The sequence below is a fragment of the Aspergillus bombycis genome, assembly GCF_001792695.1.
Source record: "Aspergillus bombycis strain NRRL26010 chromosome Unknown contig00067, whole genome shotgun sequence".
NCBI lineage: Eukaryota > Fungi > Ascomycota > Eurotiomycetes > Eurotiales > Aspergillaceae > Aspergillus > Aspergillus bombycis.
In genome coordinates, this window is record NW_019170069.1 from 173,445 (window position 1) to 195,054 (window position 21,610).

The window sequence follows — 21,610 nt, forward strand, 5'->3', positions numbered from 1 at the left end:
AAGAGGGGCAGCTTACAAGCACAGTAGGAGCATGGCTTTGCTTGGTCACACTATCATGATGCAATTAGCCCAGTTATCCGTGACAGGGGAGTTCTAGTATACTAGCAGCAGTTGATTGGAAAATCAGGATACAGTACTTTCGTCTTGCGAACGCGACAAGTCTCGCAGGCACGTGAAGCACGTGGATGTCGTCGACGTGATGCGCGCAATTTTGCAGTTATCGCTTCACCTCTGTTCATTATGATTTTCGTTATACAGTCCGCTGGACGAGATTTTCATCAAGTGGTGGGTGCTTGAGATGATTGAATGGGCTCCACACTAACCTAGAATTTAGATTTAATTTAATTATTTTTCCCCGCCGAACCGATCGCCACCAGACAGCCATGGAAGCTCTACACTTAGTAGCTATCTGGGGTATGATGGGTCCGGGGTTGCCTTTCAAACATTCATATCTATAACCACGAGAATCTGGCCAGCTTTCAAGTATAGGCTTCGACTACAGTAGTACTTCCCGAGTGACTATAATTAGTTATGCTCTGCACCTTAGCATATATTACTGGACGACCCGGTCGGCTTGATTAACGTCATATATCAGCTCTTAGCTATCAAAGGATCTGACGGGTTGTGGTTTTCGAGAAGGCTATCTCAATTAGTCTTCAGCTCTACAACTGACACACGTATTCCACCGACGAATGGTGCATTGAACCGATACCTCGAAGCGATGTCTCCTGAAGGAACCGGCAGCCGATCATTTTGGACTATGAATCATCTAGCCGTGTCCCTTTATCAGATATATCTAAGATATTAATCGTTGTTAGTTCTTTTCTAGTACATGTATGAACCTCCGACGGATGCCCCCGATAGCCATACATCCGTTCCGACGGGTTCTCTTATAACGGCATATCTACCAGTACCATTTCCGGCTCAGCCACTTGTGATGGCCTCTAGATTTTCCAACTGTGCAAACCCCTCCATATTAGCCTGTGGGGAAGTACTCTAAGTTAGAATAGACTCTTTTGATTGTACCGAGGATGGTCGGACAGTATGAACTATAAGAGACTGGCAGTTCTCATACCTCAAAGGTTGAGTCAATCAAACGATTCTTCAGTGGTTATTACCTTAGCAATTATACAGAATGTCGCAACAATCAACAGATAGCTCTTGAACCAATGGAACACCCAATGTTGCCGGCCTTAGCGAGAGAACTCGTGCCAAATGGGCGACCGCGTTTACTCCAGAAGAGATTGCCGCCAACCTTCCCCCAATGCTAGACTTGACAATCGAGAACATCACGGAAAATGTGATGAAGATAAACTCAATATGTGACAATCCTAGGCTTCGGTATCTTGTGTTGAAACTGGTTCAGGCCGCCCATGACTATGTCCGCGAGGTCGGTCTGCAGTTTGATGAATGGGAGCAAGCATGGCAATTCCTGACCAAAGTACGTGTGATCTAAGCGCTCGTTTATGTATACGCTATAGTGACCAATATCTCCTAGGTCGGCCAGATCTCGACTGATGTGCGTCATGAATTTGTGCTCTTATCCGATATTCTGGGCATCTCTGCGCTAGTCGATGCCATCTCTTATCCCGCTGTTCCCGGTGCCACCGAGTCCTCCATCCTCGGCCCTTTCCATGACGAGGAGGCTCACTCGTTTCAGTATGGAGAATCCATTGCCTCTGTAGGGACTGCGGGCGAGCCTACCATTGTGCGAGGGTTTGTCAAAGATACTGAAGGCAACGCCGTTCCTAACGCCTTGATTGATGTATGGGAGACCGACGGCAACGGCGTCTATGATCTAGAGTACGACGGACAGGAGGAACCCAATTGCCGGGGGAAGCTATTCACAGATGGGACCGGACATTATCTATTCTCTTGTGTCAAGCCAGTTGCGTATCCCGTCTCAAACGACGGACCGGTCGGTGAACTTTTGAGAAAGCTGAAACGTCACTGGTATCGTCCTGCTCATATGGTAAGATAACCCTTATCTTCATTGAAAACCGACTCTATTGGCATGTACGCTAATATATATTCAGCACTTTATGATCGCGCATCCAGAATATACGAAGTTGATTACGGCTTTGTAGTCCCGGGACAGTAGCTTCGGAGTACAAAAGAGCTTGATCGTGGATTACACATGGTGTGAGGACCTGGAACTGGCCAAGCAACACAATGTGAACCCAGTCACCAAGACAATTGAGGGACAAGAGTCGAAAGGGTTCTGGCTACTGGAACGAGACTTTATCCTTGTCAAGAAGAGTGCGCCTGCACCCCAGAAAACGCAGGATTAGCAGCGGATTATTTGGCTACTGGCGCACACAGTGATAGTGATCACCATAACATTGTTATGTTGGGGAATACTCAAGTCATTGCAGTGAACAGAGTTAGATGAAATGAAAGCTATCTTGTTGTTTCCAATCCATCTATTTGCTCGATAACGAGTTTAACAACTAAATATTACCTGGAGGAACCAAATAACAACAGACTTCGTTGATCTTGTAGTATGACATCTAGGTTGACCCGGAGCATCATAGCTACAGCCTGTGTAGGCGTTTGTTATGAATCAAGAAACATTAAGAGCGCCAATAAAGAGCACATAATAATCCCAAAATGAATTTCCATAATTCAAACTGAAGACATAGTATATAAGAAGTGCCACATGTGCATATCTTTACATATCGGCATTATCTCCTTCATACAACTGATAAGAAGACAGTTGGACCTCTCCTATCTTATCCGTCGGGGTATTTATAGATCGATAACCGATCACTGATTGCCAACCCGACTACTCTCATGAATTCAGTAACAACCTTCCTGAAGAGCGTCAGATTCTGTCTATAAACCACCTAATCAGGAAGGTGAATTCACACCGAGGCAGAGATCAAGATCCGACTTGGGTAGGGTTTCCCGATACACGACTCTTTCCCCACATCCCCCGCTTCCGGGGTCAGATCCTTCGAATGGAATTCGTATAGATGTAGTCTAAATCTCGCACATTACCTAACAGGCCGTTTGGTCCCGAGAATAAGCGTGGAAGATGGTGGCGGACGATATCCGAGTTCCGACGGACAGGGCGGGACAGCACGACTATAGGCGTTGAATGACGCCGTGGATGGTGTAAATGGTAAGCTTATCGGATGATAGACTGCTCCTTATCAAACCGGCAAGCAGTGCGGAGTAGGCGGATTTATAAGGCGTTGATCGTATCTGGTGATACTATACCATCACTACTTAACCACTTGTTGTATCCTACCTAACGTCAATATATATGACTATATCTTTCTCTTAGTTTGACTATAGCTTGCGTTATCGAACTAATAACCTACAATGGGATGGGACCAAGACGCCCTCAGGGCCCAATTCTGCCATGCACTTTCGGAAATGTATAAGAGCGAGGTCCCCCTTTACGGCGATCTTGTAGATCTCGTCTGGAAGGCAGATGCCGAAGCCATCAACACCAGTCAGAAACAAGGAACCGCGGTGATTGATCCGGACGAGATCTTGCCGTCGCGGAACCGGGTCGAAAGACATGGGGCCATCCGACTAGGTACCGCAGACGAACTCTCTACGATTCGACGTATGTTTGCAATCATGGGCATGTTTCCTGTGGGATACTACGACCTGAGCGCTGCCGGATTCCCAATGCATGCTACTGCATTTCGTCCGTGGACAAAGGCAGCGTTATCCAAACACCCGTTTCGAGTGTTCACGACGGTTCTACGTATGGAGTTGCTGACGGAGAAGACCCGGGAGCTGGCGCAAAGAGCTCTACGCCAGAGGAATATTTTTACAGACCGCTTAGCCGCTCTCATTGAGCTGGCTGAAAAGCAAGGCCGGCTTAGTCCGACGGAGTGCAGAGAGTTTATCGTGGAAGGACTAGAGACATTCCGGTGGCATTCCAAGGCCACTGTGACGATGGAGGAATATCAGATTCTAAAAGCCGAGCACCCGCTGATTGCGGATGTTGTTTCCTTTCCCAGTTGTCATATTAACCATCTTACGCCTCGGACGATCGATATCGATCTAGTGCAGAAACTGATGCAGGACCATGGCATGCCGGCAAAGGAACGCATTGAAGGTCCCCCGCGACGACAGTGTCCGATCTTGCTCCGTCAGACAAGCTTCAAAGCATTGGAGGAAACTGTTTACTTCCGAGATACCCATGATGCTTATTTGAAAGGGTCACATACTGCTCGGTTTGGGGAGGTTGAGCAGCGTGGATACGCTTTGACACGGAAGGGCCGCCAGCTTTACGACACAATATTGTCACGGGTCAATATTGAGTCTACTGAGAGAGGTGTCAGTGCTTCTGAATATGAAAGCCTCCTGGTAAAACATTTCAAGGGGTTCCCGGACGACATGGCTCAGTTACATTCTCAGCAGCTGGCGTACTTTTCTTACCATTTAACGCCACACAGTCAAGAACCCCCGCAACTCGACCTGCAAGGGGGGAATATGACCTTGAAACAGCTCCTAAAGAATAATATCATCGAGTATGAGCCCGTCACATATGAGGACTTTTTACCCTTGTCCGCCGGAGGTATCTTCAATTCGAATTTAGGAAACACGTCCCAATCGAAACAGCTGGTCATGGAAGCTGAAGCGGATTTGGATGGATTTCAACGCATGTTGGGGACGTCTATAATGGATGAGTTCCATCTCTATGCACAAATACAACAGAGCAGCTTGGAGAACTGTCGGAAGCAATTGGGGTTGGATGCGATTCTAGAGTAAGAGTACTTCAGGATGTGGTCACTAGACTTAGATTAATATTATTCCAATGTAAAGACGATACTAGTAATAGCGTCGCTCCCTCAACTTCTCAGCGATAAGCAGTGGTAGATCATTAATTGATGTGATCACAAATTCTCCGGTCGAAAACTATCGACGGATGAACGCCACCGAACGGGCCAGATTCATGGTCACTTGATGAAGCGTGCTTTCCTTCAACGAGTCGAGAATGGCCTCCATCGAGGATCAGGGCGGAGATTAATCACTTGGAAGGAAGGGCGTTCGGAACAAAGGAGAATGTGCCAGCGGTTCCAAGTGGTGTCACCACACAACAACAAAGTTCGACACTATGAGGTCCACAAAACCTGGTCGAGAAAAAGATTATAGACGACGAAACTTTGGACTAATTCCACATTCATGAACAAGGGTTCAGCCGTTCATTGTCTATAGTTCGTTCTATGGGTCTCTTTGCGCTCTCACCGCAACTGCGGACAAGCCCTAAATCCTTCCCGATGTGATCCGTCAAGCCTCAAATTTATTCGCCTCCGCCATGAATCCTCACTCACCACGCGCACTTACCCAACTGCTACCAATTCAGCCTTGCATAAACTATCGAGCTATATGGCTTTATATTTTCAATTATTGTATCTTACGATCCGACGTTCCCTCGATGTTGGTTGACAGAACACTGCCACCTTGGTTCTCTCTCTCTCTCTCTCTCTCTCTCGAAAAAAATATATATCCTTTGGATATGAAATTTGACTGACAGACGGCCGTGTCAGTCTGACATTGTAAAAGCTCTACTGTTTGTTGATAACTATATATATACCGTCAGCATGACTGTGTTAACTAACATATGCCATTTATAGTCTTAAGATTCTTCAAGTAGCTGTTCCCGTCAGATTAGAACGGGCCCTTGCATGAATGCTCTGTCTTGGATTCCATGGTTCAAAGTTTATATAGGATGTCGTATGCTTGGGCCCCAAAATCGGACGACTGGGGCTTGTCCGGGATTATCCAAATCTGAGAGTATATCTACGGAGCATTCCGCTCCCACGTCCGTTAGGTATTCTCGATCATCGGGCAAGTCTTTGGTCTCTTTGTGCGAACATAATATCCTCATTTCATCACAATGCGTTTATTCCTCGTGGGCTTTGTAGCCACGGCATATGCACAACTCGGCCCTCAGGTCAACCTCTACAGTTATGAGAAACCGGGGCCTCTCTTGGGGAGTTCCTTCGGTGTCCCTGGAGCCGACGCGACCTTCGACTATGTGGTCGTGGGAGGTGGAACAGCTGGTCTGACTATTGCTAGTCGCCTGGCCCAACGTGGATCTAACCAGAGCGTTGCTGTCGTGGAGGCCGGCGGTTTCTATGAAGTCGACAATGGCAATCTTTCTGTCATCCCGACATACTGTACCTACTTCACAGGGTGGTCCCCAGACAACTACCAGCCGCTTGTCGACTGGGGCATTACCACTGAGCCACAGCCGGGGACAAGCAATCGCGCCCATCACTATCCGCGTGGGAAGACCCTCGGGGGCAGCTCGGCCAGGAACTACATGCTGTATCAACGGCCTACATCAGACAGCATGCAGAAATGGGCAGATGAGGTAGGTGACCAGAGCTATACCTTTGCCAACATGCTCCCCTTCTTCAAGAAGTCTGGTCACTATACGCCTCCCGATCAAGCTGCCTATACCGATTTGTCCAACACCCAGGCCACAGAGGCTTTCAGCCCTTCTGGGGGACCTCTTGAGATATCGTTCAGCAATGAAGTCGATCAATTTGGCACTTATGCGCGCAAAGCGTTTGTTGGCCTCGGCATGGACCAAATTGATGGGTTCAATAGTGGCAAACTATTGGGATCTGCGTATGCAACATCAACAATTGACCCGAAGAATGCACACCGTTCGTCGTCCGAGTCCAGCTTCCTGCAAGCCGCCCTCAATGACGGCGCGGATTTGATGGTGTATAAAAACACCTTGGGACAAAAGATTGTCTTTGATTCGAACAATGTCGCTACCGGTGTTCAGGTCTCAACAGGTGGGACGTTTGGCACCAGACCAGTCAACTTCACGTTGACTGCTCGCAAAGAAGTGATCCTGTCTGCAGGAGCGCTTCAATCTCCTCAGCTATTAATGGTCTCTGGGATCGGTCCATGCGATGAATTCTCCGAACTAAGGATCCCTTGCATTAGCAACTTACCAGGCGTCGGCAAGAACATGCAAGACCACGTAATGTTTGGGTCTTCGCACCGTGTGGATGTCCAAACCGCCTCTGCATTCAGCAACAAAACACTCGTAGAACAATTCACGCAGCAATACCTCCAGAATGCCTCGGGTCCGCTCTCAATTTTCTCATCCAGCTACTATGGTTGGGAGAAGCTCCCAGAGCCGTATCGCTCCCAGCTATCAAATCAGTCAACCCAAGCCCTCTCTGCTATTCCAAACGACTGGCCTGAGCTCGAATGGCTTACCGTCGCTGCTTATCTTGGCGACGGCAGCAACCGCGAGACCGCCGATCCCGCGGATGGTTATAACTACGGCACAATCGCCACAGCTATCGTTGCTCCGCAATCTCGTGGGACGGTCTCCCTGGCAGGACCAGATATGAACACCCTGCCCGTCGTGGATCCCCAGTGGTTGGTTAATCCCACGGACATGGAGCTAGCTATCCAGGGGTTCAAACGCGGTCGCCAGGTATGGGAGAAGCTCGCTGAATTAGGAGTTGCCGATCCGGTAGAGCACTACCCAGGGACTAATGTCACGACCGACGAGCAAATCCGCGAGTTCATCAGCCGTACTTCAACGACAGTCTACCATGCTTCGAGCACCTGTAAGATGGGCCAGAAGGAGGACCTGATGGCCGTTCTGGATAGTAATGCGCGAGTATACGGCGTACAGGGTCTGCGTGTCGTCGATGCAAGTAGCTTTCCTTTCCTACCACCAGGACACCCTCAGTCGGTGGTGTACGCTCTTGCAGAGAAGATTGCAGACGACATCTTGAGCACGCAGTAACGTTATGCCTTTTGAATTTTGGACTGCACATATGGCGTTCGGTTGTATATTATTATGTTATTTCCAGACCTAGTAATGATTAATTGATGTCCTTGGTTCATAATGTGGAGCGACAAGTACTAAAAATATATGGCAAACCACTTACTGTTGAATGGCTTCTATCACAACAACACTTCTCGGCTCGAGTTAAACATTCAAATTGCAATATAGAATACAATACAATGCACTACCCAATGTGCAAAAAATCTATCTGTACATGTTGCCTCAATGCCCAATAAACAGATAATCAAACAAGACCAAAAGATCATCGTGATCCATCCAGCCGTAGCCTGAAGTGCTGAACTCCACAACGCAAATGTTTTCTCTACTCTCCCCATCCTCCATTATTCATATCGAGTATCCGTCGAATGGAGAACCCACCTATGCCTTGACTTCCACCTCCTGCCCATCCTCAACAACAACGGCACCCTCCTGCAGTAACTCATCCGCAGTCTTCACTTTGACATCCATCACCCTCAGCAAGGTATACCGATGCTTGCTACGCACCTGTCTCACATGTCGCTGTCTGCGCTTCGTCTTCTCCTTCACCCTCAATGGCTCCGAATCAACTCCCATAACACGTACTCGGCACTCAAATAGCCGCTCATCGATGTATGGTGCCCCCTTGAGCGTAAACTCGCGAGATCCCAGAACAGATGCCCGATTGAAACGAATGACATCCCCGGTCTTCACCTTGGGCATCAAGAAAGGGAGACGGAGGTGATCACCCTCAGTGAGAAGGTAGGGGCTGTCGTGAAGATGAGCAGTGATGTAGTACGGCTTTTGGCTCGTCAGGTACGGCAGCTTCTCGAGAAGGGATTGGGTCACTTTTAACGGGGAGGTGAAGGTCGGAGCCACGGGGAGTTTGGGGGTTGGGATGGTATTCGACGGTGTGGAGGTGGGTGGTTGTTGGCTAGGTGTGCTGGTCTGAGCGCGGGGGGTTGCGCTTAGTGGTTCTGAGGGCTGCTCAAGGTGTGATTGCGAGGTCGTGGTCGTCGTTGATGCTTGACGCAGACAGGCCCCGAAGGTGGTGTTGAGAGGCCGGGCGGACTGCTCGAATGGCAGTGCGAAGGCTCTTGCGAGCACCGTTCGGGAAAACATTTTTGTGGTTGTTGCAGAATTGATGGCCTCCTTGTAATCCTGCACTTGTTTTTCCGGATTGGAAAAGACAAGACTAATGTCGCAATGGACGTGGTGGACAGTTCTTGTATCAGTCCGAACTTGAGGCCGCGAGAAATTCCAGTGGATCCCGATGTGGTTAGGCACGTGATGTGGCTGGTGCCAACGTTTTCGATGGCAATTGACACTGATAGATGGGTTCTGAAATTGCAGAATAAGAAATAGGATCGAGAGCTGATTTTCTAAGAAAATCCAATCAGATGTTTGTATTCAACTGGGTTTGCTGTATAGGAAGTTCTCTTGTTTGGAAGAGTGAAGTCTATGCTGGTCTGTATATCACGTGATTTATCGATACCAAGCCACTCTATCCGTGCATCGAACTTTTTCTACATCTCCGCCAACTGAGTTGATAATATCGGATCATCTCAACCCGTTGGTTTCTATTAATCATGGTACGTTTCTAACCTCCCAGATATGGCCAGATCGCTCGGCCGCCCATTAAAATGTCCCGAGTCACTCAGGAGCCGCTCTGGAAGACTTTGATAATGGATACTGGTAACTAACAAATTCTCTCCAACTACAGCCTCAGAACGAGTTCGTCCTCCTGCCTCAGTCAACTGTTCCCCGTTACCCCAACATGATATACTGACCACTCCCAGGTATATCGAGCGCTGGCAAAAGCAGCACGGAAAGCGTCTTGACCACGACGAGCGAGTCCGCAAGCGCCAAGCCCGTGAAGTCCATCAGCAGTCCAAGGATGCCCAGAATTTGCGTGGTCTGAGGGCCAAGCTGTACCAGCAGAAGCGCCATGCCGAGAAGATCCAGATGAGGAAGCGCATCAAGGCGCAGGAGGAGAAGAATGTCAAGTCTTCCGCGCCCGACGAGCCATCCAAGACGCCTTTGCCCCAGTATCTGCTCGACCGTTCCCAGGCCACCAATGCCAAGGCACTTTCTAGCGCTATCAAGGATAAGCGTAAGGAGCAGGCCGCCAAGTTCGCAGTGCCTCTGCCTAAGGTCAAGGGTATCAGTGAGGAGGAGATGTTCAAGGTTGTCAACACCGGAAAGAAGACGCATAAGAAGTCCTGGAAGAGAATGATCACGAAGCCCACCTTCGTCGGCAATGACTTCACCCGAGTTAACCCCAAGCGTGAACGTTTCATCAGACCCATGGGTTTGCGTTACAAGAAGGCCAACGTCACACAGTATGTCCTTCCCTCCTTCTCAAGGAATTGTTACTGATAGTTGTTCCTCCTTAGCCCCGAGCTGGGAGTCACTGTTCAACTACCCATTATTTCGGTTAAGAAGAACCCCCAGAACCCACTGTATACTTCTCTGGGTGTTTTGACCAAGGGAACGGTATGTTCTGCTGCTGTCCCCCCTTCCGGTGAAAATGCTTGCTGACCATAAGATAGATTGTCGAAGTGAACGTTTCGGAACTAGGCCTGGTAACAACCAGTGGACGCGTTGTTTGGGGTAAATACGCACAGATCAGTAACGTAAATATGCCTAGAACTTGTTTGAAAGGAGCCATCCGATATGCTAATCTTCTATCTAGAACCCTGAAAACGACGGATGCGTCAACGCGTATGTTCCCTCAGACTTGTCTGCCCCGTTGACTACTCGGATTGCTAACGTTCGGTCCACAGTGTTCTCCTCGTTTAATCATTCTACGGTCGACGTTCATGAATCAGCCCCACCACTTACATTCTTCATCTTCGATACCATATGATGTCATAGAATTTTTGTCTTTGGCTTTCCGTTCTTCCCTTACTCGCCGGCGGCGTTCGAGGCGCGCAATGTGTCATTTATCAAAAGTATCGTGTTGATCCATATCCGATTGCAATTGTATTGGAAAATCATTCGCTGCAGTATCTCTTCGTAGGCATATTCTCTAGGTGGTCAGTTCACGTACAGCCAGCCTTTCTACTGTGACAGGCAGCGTGGCGGATCCATGTAGAGAACTAGACCACCGCTGGGCGGGTCATGAAGCCTACAAGGAGGTTCAGATGCGTAGATTCCTTCTCTGTCCATCATATATGTCAAATGGACAACCTTCTAGTCGAGTACTACTGACTTAAGTGGCTATAGGGCCATGGATACATCTAGAAACAATTATCTTGGCAACTAACATACAATTGCTTTTGCCCATACACATATACGAATCACTGTCGAATATATACTCGGAAAGGCGAGATGAACACCAACGTTGGTTTGTGTAGGCACGCAAAGGGTTAGCCTAAGGCAACCACATGATTATTGGACAATAATCAATAGTTCTTTGCAGTGTTTTCCGTTGGTATAGGACGAATAGCATCGAGTAAGCAAGCACGCTGCCTATCTTGATACCGGTTGACTACCCTGATGCGTCATTTAGGGGCTATGAGTATTGAAAACATTACGAGCTAACACAGTAATGTCCAAGCCTGTCAAGTATATCCTGCCTTATATTGTACTTATTGCCCAATTTGACTGCACGTCCTCGATCGTCCATCCTCCGCCTACGAGCCGAACCATGGCACCAACTATCTACTACTACTATACCTCAACCCCTACACTGCTCCTCATAGCGCATTGGCCATCCAGCCAGCCTTCCCGCTAGCAACCGCACCCACAGGCCGGACACCCTCCCCCGTTGACCCCTGGTTATATTAAACCAGCACCAATCCCCTACACTTTCCCTAATCGGGTCTAGTAGCGTGTCTTCGGGTTTCTTCCAGGTCGGGTTGACTAGAATCAGTCTAAGATACTAGCAATTACTTGGTGAGAGTTTTGTTGCTCCCTGGGTGGGCATTAAACATGGCATATATCTATCTATCTAAATATTCATTACAAACTGGTTATGTCGAGCTCTGGGGGCAAAGGTTAGGGCTTTAGTTTATACAGGGACACAAGTTGACTTGCTTATACTGCCTGATATCTTTCTGTAGTTTAGTTTTTGATGTATATATTCCTTTACGTCACCGACATATAGGGCACTTTGGCAGATATATCACCGCCTGTATTCTCCCACTCAAGAGGGACATGGCTACCAAGAGCCAATACTTTGAGTTGAGCGTGCTTATACTAGCATGAATGAGGCTACTTGGTTGTGGTTGTATCGCGGGGCAGTGCAATGGGGTTTATAAGTAACAAGTAGTAAGTAAGAGCAATGAAAGGCCGGTACTACCGGACTACAATCTGACGGCTGAATACCAGATGAAGCTAGGATTGCCAGTGCTGACCAGCCTCTAATCATGGCGCGCCGTTACAACACAATCAATTTGATCACCCCCCCGCCAGCAAGGCTCAATCAATTAGGGCTAACTGCACTCCGTACGCCATGTACAAATTTCAGTACATGACCCCGCTCTTGAACAAACCTACTCCAATTCACTCTCTCTCTCTCAACTCAAAGGGGGCAGATCAAATTGACTACTCATCATGGCTCCCAGCTCGGAGGCTGCGATTAATCAGTTGAGGACGGTCTTCCCCAGTAAGGCGGTGACCCCAGAAGTTGAGTCGAAGTACCAAGAAGCTGTTACACGCCCTTAGTCTCAGACGTGCTGGACCCCAGCTGCGGGTTATATGTATCTGAGCAAATGTACAAGAGCTCACCGAAGCACTGGCGATTGTCAAGCAGACAGGATCCAAGTTTGCTATTCACACAACCGGCCACAACCTCAATGCTGGCTTTAGTAGTGCAGAAGAGACTACTATCGTTCTTGATATCCGCTAGCTTCAGTCTAAGGAGCTGACACCGGAGGGAGTCGCTCGACTTGGGTCGGGAAATACCTGGGGGCGACGTGTATGCCTGGCTGGAGGAGCAGAAGCTGTCAGCTATTGGAGGTCGAGACCAGCAGGTCGGACTAGGCGGTTTCCTCCTCGGAGGTGAGGGCCTACGACTATTCTGAAGAGGATGTTCCTGGGGCTTGGGACCTAACTGGTAAATAACCGGGCCCAGGAGGGTAGCGACGACGATGACGCCGCCGCGCAACAGGCAGTGGATACAATGTCCGAAACGGTGCACTCTCTGGCCAAAGAAAAGGGACTTTTACTGAACTTCAAGTGTATGGGCTTTGCCACGGCATCTCAACGGGTTCTGGGCAGCTATGGGGCCGAGAACATCAGGAGGATGCAGGAGGCTGCGGCCAAGTACGACCCCGAGGGTTTTTTCCAGAAGCTGCAGTACGGGTGGCTTTCTCCTGCGCAACAGCCCCTAAACGTGCTCGCCCCTTCCCATGAGTGAGGGACTTTGTAGGCCTAACCTAATGGAAAGCTGGGTCGAGCTTTCTGCTGTATTCGACTTCCTGTATCACCGAGCGGACAGGATTCACAGCGAAACATTTCAATTATAGACAGATATATACGAAAGACAAATGAAGCCACACAAGAGATCTGTTATGTAGGTAGGTCACTTATTACCCACACGAACAAGCTCTTCGAGGTAAGACGCAAGGCTATGTTTAAATGAATGCTATTATATTCCAAGTATACTCAAACTCCCAACCCACGCTGAATTTACAGCTTCCAATGCATCCATCAGTGACAAAAGATCCATATACAATGCCCAAACGTGTCCTCAAAACACCAAGTCCGTGTACCCAAAAGGTAATATTATAGATCCAAGAAGTGCAAAACAAAGGAAATACTCCACGCTGGGCGGAACCAGTCCAATAGGCAGGCATGAACGCCGGATCGTCGGATCATTCAGGATATCAAACAAGAAATATTCGAGGGCCAACATAAACAAAAGAAATTAGTCGAGTCAAGTGTCATCATGCGTTCTCTTCCAATGCTGCTTTGATCTTTGCAAAAAATCCAGCAGGCCAAGCCGCGAGTTCTTCCTCCTTGGGGATGCCGCGCACCTTGCAGTGATTCACTACGTTCACCAGAATCCTGTTGAGCATTTCCTGGGTGACGGGAACAGCTCCTTCAAGTTGCGCCTCGGGGTACAAGAATGGGTCCCTCTGAGCCAGGAGTTGATCCACGGTTGGTCGTAATGTCTGATCACGTTGCAAGCACCCCTTCAACGTTCGGATCAGTCCCGGGGGTATCAGCGCTCCGCCAACACCAAAGGCGGGGAAATCAATCTTGACATTTGGATTGGGGATAGCCAAGATGCGTTCATAGTATTTGGCGATCTTCGCAAAAGGAGGCTGCCCATACACCATCTTATAGAGAATACAACCCAAGCTCCAGACGTCGCTGGGCTTACCGAGCTTCATCACCTTTCCAACGCTTGCCGGCAATCCGAGCGATGCGTTCGAATCAACCAAAGCTTCTGGTGACATATAGTTTGGTGTACCGACTTGCTGCTCACGGTGTACGTTGACCGTATTGTCCTGAATGGCGTTCGCGATTCCAAAGTCGATCAGTTTCAGCCTCCCTTGTACAAGAAGGAAGTTTGCGGGCTTCAAGTCCGAATGTACAATGTTGTAGTTATGGACTGCTTGAACACACTCAAGCATCTCCTTCCAGTAATACCGAGTAAAGTTGATATCGAAAACAGCATCCTCGGCGTTTAGTCGGTACGTGAGTATCTTCTCTAGGTCAGACTCTCCAATTTCCATTAGAACACTGAGAGTATGTTTGTCGGAGTTCAACTCCCAGTCAAACAAGCGTACGACACGGTCCAGGTTTTCCAATTTCTTGAGTAGGTCAATCTCTCCCTTGTAGCCAGCCAATGTTACGGGATCAACATCCTCCAAGTTCACCCGTTTTAGGGCAAAAATCTTGTAGTTCTCAGCCATTACTCGGTACACGCGCGAGCTTCCGCCTCGGCCAATGCAGTCTAATCGTGTGAAGGGTTTGTGATTAACCGATACTTGATTGCGCTTCTTGCGGGACGAGGACGCGGTAGCCGCACCTCCTGTTGCTGTAGCAGTCTCAAGTACGGACATCTTTGGGGGGGGAGGGGCCGGTCTATGTGGGGTATTATTGCTTCGAGTCGATAGGATCTTTCTGGGCGAATTTCCAGCTGGCGTTTCTATGCTTTCTTTCTTTTCGTCCCCATGAGTCATTGAGAGCTTTTCTGGTTTGTCAAGCAAGTTAAAGCCCTGTTGTTTCACCCGTTTGAAGGTCGGCGGAGGCTCGTTCTCTTGATCGCGAGCTGCAGGTAGTGTGGGCGGAGGGGGAACCTTGAAAACAGGTTGATCCTTCGCGCTTGGAGGTTTGGACGATGACGCCTCTGATGATGAGCCAGGTGTCGATTTCGAGTATGACCCGTAAGACTTCGGTGAAGAGGACCTCGAAAAGGGACCCTCAGTCGCTGAAGTACCAGCAGCTTCATACGATCGATATCCCCCCGACCTGTGTGGCGGGTTGGGGTCTGTTGCCCAGGATACTTTGGGTGATGATGATTTTGTCGTGCTTTTGTAATGATAGTCATCATTCTCATAGTTTCCATCAGGGTTTGTCTCGTTGTAATTGTCTGGATCATTGTTTTCCTCGCTTTGCCGCCGGAGCACGCCTCTTCTCGCTGGGCCATTCAAAAATGTTCCTGTAAGTCTTCCTACCCTTTTCACACGAAGCGAACTATGAATGCCCAGATCCTCTCCATTCCGACTCCGCAATACCGAGGCGGTGCCCAGACGTGGTGCGTAATCATCTTCATATTTTACTCTCCTTCCATCTTCGAGGCGACTTGCGCTATCATGTTCTTCAACAGAGCTCCTATCAGCTGATCGCCTTTGGGAGGGCGATATAGACGCGGGGGATCGCGTGCTACTACGTGACCCAGTGATGCGAACACTGCGATGCCTTGGAGCTGGCGTAACAAAATCATGCGAACTTCCCCTCGCTTCAGAGTCGGCATCCTCACCGCCTGAAACATGCGATCCTTCTCTTCGAAACCTTGCGCTGCTGGTCAAGCCGGGTCCAATGCGAACGACCCGAGGCGCCGGGCTCCCAGTCGACCGGTCGTTGGGAGATGCTGTACCGCGGGAGCGCCTCTCTTGGCTCGTCGATGCTGAAGCTACGCGATCACTCTGATAACGATCGCTTTGGCCATTTTGGTGTAGGCGAGGAGATAGGTCTAACCCATCTTCATCAAGCAAGGCTTTGACGGAAGCACTGAATTTGGGTTCTGGAACCTCGTCATCGGAGCTATCGCCGGCAGAGTAACGCTTGGACATTGATAGTTCATTGCTTCTAAGTGCGGCCGAATTCTGCAATTCCGGTGACGTGCGCCTGGAGCCGGTGCGAGAGACCGAGGCGCGGGACATTTGTCGGGATGACGGCTGTCGATGGAGACTACCCGTATATGCTGTGGAGAGGGAGTTAGTGGAAGCCATCATAGCGATTCAAAGCGAGGCCACATGGACGCGTCCGCCAATGCGTCGGTCCCGCTGCCCAAGAAATACAAGTAGGCACTGGCCGCCAGGTTGTCGACTTTTACTTGTTGTGTATACCGGTCGGAGATCAACGTACTGGAAGAAACAACGTTACGGGAGGCTGGGGAGCGGGTGTTCTATCACGTGATAGGATGTTGCCACGGCAATGGTGGGATGACAACAAAGCATGCAGTTGCCACTTGAGTGCGGACTCCATCCACATACATGTATGTATCTTCTACATCATGTAGATACATCATCATCTACTCCTTGACCGGGCGTTTTGCTACCTCAAGAGCCACTGAGCCGCTTCCATAGTGTCACACATAATGTATTGTAGATAATGGAACTGGGGCATGGTTTATATGTCACGCCAAGTTACACCTTCCTCCAATAAAGTACTTAAATTTCGCCACTATGTATAGGTTGAGTATGGTCCTACCATCAATTCACTCGCCTTTCTAAGTTTCGGGAGTCAAACGTCAAAACAACCCTATTTAGATTAAATTTCATCTGAAACTCACCCTAAAACCTTCTCGGATGTATTCTCAACGAACATGGATATCTCTACCTAATATGTTCGCTACACACAGGAGGTTTAGCATGGAGCTAACACGCCGAGGGTGAAGCAGTAGTGCTGACAGCCCAACGCATGGCCGGTTTCTTAGTTAATAGTTAGTTAACTAACTAGTTAGCTGCAAGTCAATTACCTAACTACCCTTGCTACATAGTTATAACTACTCGTTACTGTAGCTATTATGAGTAATGTTCATGCATATGTCTAATTAAACAATCATACGATGGTTACTTTACCCTCAGGCAAGTGGACATACTTACGGCAAGACTCGGCTTTCCTTCGGGAGCAACTGAAGTGATAGGTCCAATGAATATGTGGTGGCTATCGAGTCTGTATCATTGCAGGAGTTATTAAGTTAATCGCTCGCAATTTGGTAACTAATTTGAGACCCCCCAAGATAATGCAGCGTAGTATCCCGACATCGACCAAATGTCGGCATTTCCATGGGCTCGGAGAATGGCCGAATTTCTCTGCTGCACCATGCATGTTCTATGCATCGATGCAAGGGTGCGCACAGATTACATATACTAATAGCATCAATCAAAGCTGGATACCACCGTTTTCAGGCACATTACTCTGTACATATGGAGTGTACTGTTTTCAATGTGTTGGGTTTGTATGTGTAGAATACAATCTGAGTAGTAGACCTGCACCTGACAATAGATCACCTGAGAGTCACCTGCTTCCAAAAGCTAGAATGAACTTGACTAGTCGGCATCCAAGGATCTTTTCCGATCCTCTTCTCCTCGCATCCAAGGAATTCCCTCCATGACGGTAACTTTAGCTGATAAGGTTACAACCTTGAAGAACCTCTATGACCGAACTCAGTTAATATGCCGAGATACGGGTGTTAAAGTTTTCAGAGTTTCTTAGAATAGAGGGAGAACGAGAGGGATCCAGTCCGAGCTGCAGGTGATGAAACTGCGAACCCCCCGTGAGTCCTCCACTTTTGTTACAGAGTCGAACAAACACTGAGGTCAACTTTCTCGATTAGGCTTGATCGCGCGGATTCGTCACTGAGCGCGATCTGAGTCTGGTTCCCATCGGTTAAGGCGGCCAAACGGGGCAGCTCAGGCCACTCAGAGGGGGTGGGGCCTCAGGAACCAAGGCCACAAGAGCACATGGACGCATGGATCCAGGAACGCCCTTACTTGGGTAATGATCTCCAAGGGCAGGCTATCGGGAGGACTAGCATTCAACTATTGTGGACTATGACGGTGAATATGGCCTGGACCGCTGCAGGTCTCCTTTATCCTCGACGATTGTGAGTCTCTTCCACACTATCGGTTTCCTTCGACTCTCAACCACGAGTACGGAGAATTCCTGTTTTTGAGGTCTCGACGTCGACCAATGCTGGGAGGGTGAAGCAAGCCAAGACTCTTAGTCTACTGCACCACCGTCTTTGGTCCCTGACTAGTGCCCGAACTGGTAAGTCCATACCACAATTTTCAGCTACACCCATGACCCTAAGGAGACGGGGTTCTTTCTTCTTACGTGACTCTGTACGGGGAACCCTTTCGAAAGGAACTAACCTAGGTTTCACAGTGCCCACTAAACCCCAGTCTTTTTTTTTTTTTTTTCTGTTTTTATTTTTGATTTTCTTTTCTAATGACAGTGTTCATTCCTTCCCTGGAGAAAACCGTCGCTAACTATAATTGATCGATGTCGTATTGGCTAACACTCGCGATAACTCGATAGGTTGATAAGATCATGTCTGCTTTTTATTTGCATGTGTGTACTCCGAGAGTATGTATGTACTCTGTACACTCGGTAGGAAAATCCTTTCAGTGATTTTCATCCGAACTCCCCCTTTCAGCAGGCGGTGTTTAAGCTTTATGCAACACATTAAAATCATTGAAGCACTCTAACGCTGCATTGACCATGACGTATTCCTGCCTCCATGGCCTTCTGCGTATTCAATCGCCAATGTATCTTGACTAGGACTTGACGAACCTCACGTCTTACGGTGCCTCGAGTCAATAAAAAGCTTATAGAGCAACAATCCGAGGGCAAAACACCGGTCGTGGTGATCATCCATGGGTCGACTCGGGGGTGGACCGGTTCTACGATTATCGCTTTCCTTGCCAAAAGGAGAGTGGGCGATCTTTCATTATTGGTCAATGTCAACAGCAAAGCCGCAGTAATCTGTTTTCTGTTGACACTGCTTGCTAACCAACCCCTGGAGTAAGTTACTATCTACGGCACAATAGTATTTTTTTTTCAACTTTTTACCCTTCTCCAACGCTTCCTTCTAGTGCATGAACTCCACCTGAATCCACCAATTTTTTTTTCTTTCTTTCTTTTTGATTTCTATTCTTTTCTCCGACTTCCGTCGACTCCTACGGAGTAGTCTTCTCCTCCCATGCTTTGGCGCTAATATGCTTTGAATCAATGGCTTCATCGTACTAGTTCATTTTTAGAACAGCCTAGGCTGAGGAATTGATTGAAAGGGCCCTTGGTCTGTGATGAATACTATCCCACAGACTGCCGGGCTCTGGAGAATGCTGGGTAAGCTGCCGAAGGATAGCCTGTGATCCAGTCTGGCGACCCGCATGGTTCGGATTTCAAGTTAGCGAACCCCGTTGCCTGAAATAGTATTCTCGTCCTACTTGGTGTGTTTCGAAGGTTTCCACATTAAACGTTAGCTCAGTGTCATTTGCTTTCCCACTGGCAGTTAGGGATCCACCCGGCTAACTTGGCCTTGAAGATCCGGCTCGATCACGGATACTCCAGTTACTCCCACTCTCCCAGGGGCCGTGTGCTAACTTCCAGTGAGGGAAAACCGGGCTGGGGTGTGGTCTCCATCGCACAAGGTAGTAGTAACCATGGAAGCAGACGCCTCAGGGGTATATAAACCCCAGCGAAGATCACCTCTCTCTGAACATCAAGCCTTCGTCAATCGCTTCACTTGGTCTCTTCAGTCGGGGCCTGCCTTTCATTTTCTTTTTGTTTGATATTGTTCTTTCTTTTTACCAGTCTATCGTTAACAAACTTTGGTTGCTAACAGCCAGTCTTTTCTCTTATCTTTTCTGCTTTCCTTCAAGAAGTCATTCGCCGACGTCTTCCTAGACTTGCATTACACATTCGTTGCTATTCTAGCATAATGCGTGCTAACAACCTTCTGTTGCTCGCCGGTCTGGCGAGCTCCGTTGCTGCTTACCCCACCGATATCGAAAGCCGTACTCTTGGCCCCCTTCTGGAAGGTATTGGCAAGGGTATTGTCGTTATTGGTGAGGGTGTTGGAGAGGGGATTGAGGATGTCACCAAGGGCTTGGCCGACTTGATCAGCCTCCTCTTCGGTGACAGCAGTGGTCACACCACGGTAACCATCCTCGAGGGAATCAGCGCTCAGGCAGCCGCGGCCCTCCAAGGTGGTGCTTTGGGATGCACTGCTGGTACTATTCATGCCGATGCACGTGCAGAGTTGGTGGCATGGCTCAAGGCTCATGCTGAGTTCGATGCCTCCTTGAAGGCAGCCCTCGTGGCCTGGGCCCAGGGCGGAGCCTCTGCCACCTTGTCCGTGGATGTCTGTGCTGGACTATCATTGTTCATCCCCACTTGTGCCGACATCGCCGCTAAGGGTGATCTGTATGTGACCCTTGACGGTATCTTCGCCGCAACCGATCTTGCTGCCGAAGTTGTGCTCAGCGCTTCGGCTCAGTCTTCGCTGTCTACCTTCCTCTCTGGACACCTTGGTGTTGGTCTCGATGTCGACATCAGGCTGGTCTTGGTCTCTGTGCCGGCGGTGGTCTTGTTGCCGATCTGGCCGCGGACGTCAAGGCTGCCCTGAAGGTTTGGCTCTCTGGCTCAGAGTGCACCTTGAGCCATTCGTTGAAGGTTTCTGTTCTGGCTTGGTTGGAGGGCAAGATCGAAACCGGAGTCGTCTCGATTGGCTCTGTTCCCTCTGGTGGTTTGGCGACTATCTCCGCTGGTGCTGCTATTGGCAGCCTCATTGAAGAGTCTGGAATTCTGGTTGCCAGTGCTCAAGCTTCCCTCTCTGCCTTCCTCGAGGCCGACATTGCTGCTAACCTTGAGGTTGAGATCCTGACCGCTCTCAAGGCGTGTGCTAAGGGTGGCCTCGCTGCTGATCTCAGCGTTGAAGTCCGTACCGCTTTGGCTATCTGGCTCTCTGGCTCCAGCTGCCGTCTTGGTGCCGAACTTAAGTCTGTTGTTCTGTTCTGGCTTACCTTTGCTGTTTCTGCTGATGTCGCTGTTGATGTGAGCGGTGGTCTTCTCACTGATATCACCTCCTTCCTCACCGGAACTGTTGACACCCTTATCGGCACCAACCTCCGTGGTGTGATCTCTGTTCTCATCTCTGGCGAGAGCCTCGTCTCCATTTCCATCGACGCTCGTGCTCAGCTCGCTGCCGTCTGCGGTGGTGCTGCTGGTATTGAGATTGATACTCAGATTATCCTCATCCTCATCCAGTGGCTCTCTGGCTGCGACACTGGGTCTGGCGCCCACATCCGCCCCCCTACTTCCGGCTCCGTTGTTCCCAGCATTCCCGCTTCTACGCCTGTTGCCTCTACTCCCGCTGCCTCGACTCCTCTTGTGCCCACTGCTATCCCTACCAGTGCCGGTGCCACTGGAAGCAACGTTCCCTCCGTCCCCGCTGGCTCTGCCACTACCGGTGTTACTTCTGGTGTCACCTCCGGCTCTGTTATCCCTACTCCTAGTGGCCCGGCTCCCAGCGATGAGGCTAGCACCACTCCCTGTGACACCATTACTTCTGAGACTGTCATTGGCAGCGCCACCACTGAGTATCCTTCCAGCCCTGTCCCCACTGATGTCAGCCCTACCGGTTCTGAGTCT

At 49.2% G+C, this 21,610-nt stretch overlaps 8 protein-coding genes across 8 annotated transcripts; 6 read left to right on the forward strand and 2 right to left on the reverse strand.

Moving 5' to 3' along the window:
- Positions 1–1,031: 1,031 nt before the first annotated feature.
- On the forward strand, positions 1,032–2,291 carry ABOM_008562 (catechol dioxygenase; the record flags this gene model as incomplete). Its single annotated transcript, XM_022535691.1, has 4 exons — positions 1,032–1,042; positions 1,198–1,441; positions 1,499–1,972; positions 2,088–2,291. 4 exons carry the CDS (start codon positions 1,032–1,034, stop codon positions 2,289–2,291), a joined length of 933 nt encoding a protein of 310 aa, XP_022387335.1.
- Positions 2,292–3,327: 1,036 nt separating this feature from the next.
- Positions 3,328–4,734, forward strand: ABOM_008563 (VOC family protein; the record flags this gene model as incomplete). The annotated part of the gene is made up of 1 exon (XM_022535692.1): positions 3,328–4,734. The coding sequence occupies one exon, from the start codon at positions 3,328–3,330 to the stop codon at positions 4,732–4,734; it is 1,407 nt and encodes a 468-aa protein (XP_022387336.1).
- A 1,129-nt stretch (positions 4,735–5,863) lies between these two features.
- On the forward strand, positions 5,864–7,750 carry ABOM_008564 (GMC family oxidoreductase; the record flags this gene model as incomplete). The annotated part of the gene is made up of 1 exon (XM_022535693.1): positions 5,864–7,750. The coding sequence occupies one exon, from the start codon at positions 5,864–5,866 to the stop codon at positions 7,748–7,750; it is 1,887 nt and encodes a 628-aa protein (XP_022387331.1).
- Positions 7,751–8,170: 420 nt separating this feature from the next.
- On the reverse strand, positions 8,171–8,890 carry ABOM_008565 (mitochondrial 54S ribosomal protein bL21m; the record flags this gene model as incomplete). Its single annotated transcript, XM_022535694.1, has 1 exon — positions 8,171–8,890. The coding sequence occupies one exon, from the start codon at positions 8,888–8,890 to the stop codon at positions 8,171–8,173; it is 720 nt and encodes a 239-aa protein (XP_022387332.1).
- A 521-nt stretch (positions 8,891–9,411) lies between these two features.
- On the forward strand, positions 9,412–10,570 carry ABOM_008566 (rRNA-processing protein NSA2; the record flags this gene model as incomplete). The annotated part of the gene is made up of 7 exons (XM_022535695.1): positions 9,412–9,420; positions 9,492–9,502; positions 9,568–10,110; positions 10,165–10,264; positions 10,321–10,404; positions 10,464–10,492; positions 10,555–10,570. The coding sequence occupies 7 exons, from the start codon at positions 9,412–9,414 to the stop codon at positions 10,568–10,570; spliced, it is 792 nt and encodes a 263-aa protein (XP_022387337.1).
- Positions 10,571–12,328: 1,758 nt separating this feature from the next.
- On the forward strand, positions 12,329–13,133 carry ABOM_008567 (uncharacterized protein; the record flags this gene model as incomplete). Its single annotated transcript, XM_022535696.1, has 4 exons — positions 12,329–12,380; positions 12,496–12,605; positions 12,655–12,747; positions 12,849–13,133. The coding sequence occupies 4 exons, from the start codon at positions 12,329–12,331 to the stop codon at positions 13,131–13,133; spliced, it is 540 nt and encodes a 179-aa protein (XP_022387351.1).
- Positions 13,134–13,662: 529 nt separating this feature from the next.
- ABOM_008568 (serine/threonine/tyrosine protein kinase MPS1) lies at positions 13,663–16,179 on the reverse strand (the record flags this gene model as incomplete). Its single annotated transcript, XM_022535697.1, has 1 exon — positions 13,663–16,179. One exon carries the CDS (start codon positions 16,177–16,179, stop codon positions 13,663–13,665), a length of 2,517 nt encoding a protein of 838 aa, XP_022387338.1.
- A 3,719-nt stretch (positions 16,180–19,898) lies between these two features.
- ABOM_008569 (cell wall protein) lies at positions 19,899–21,598 on the forward strand (the record flags this gene model as incomplete). Its single annotated transcript, XM_022535698.1, has 2 exons — positions 19,899–20,492; positions 20,516–21,598. Coding segments are annotated over 2 exons (1,677 nt in total), but the record flags the coding sequence as incomplete, so codon positions are not given.
- Positions 21,599–21,610: the final 12 nt, after the last annotated feature.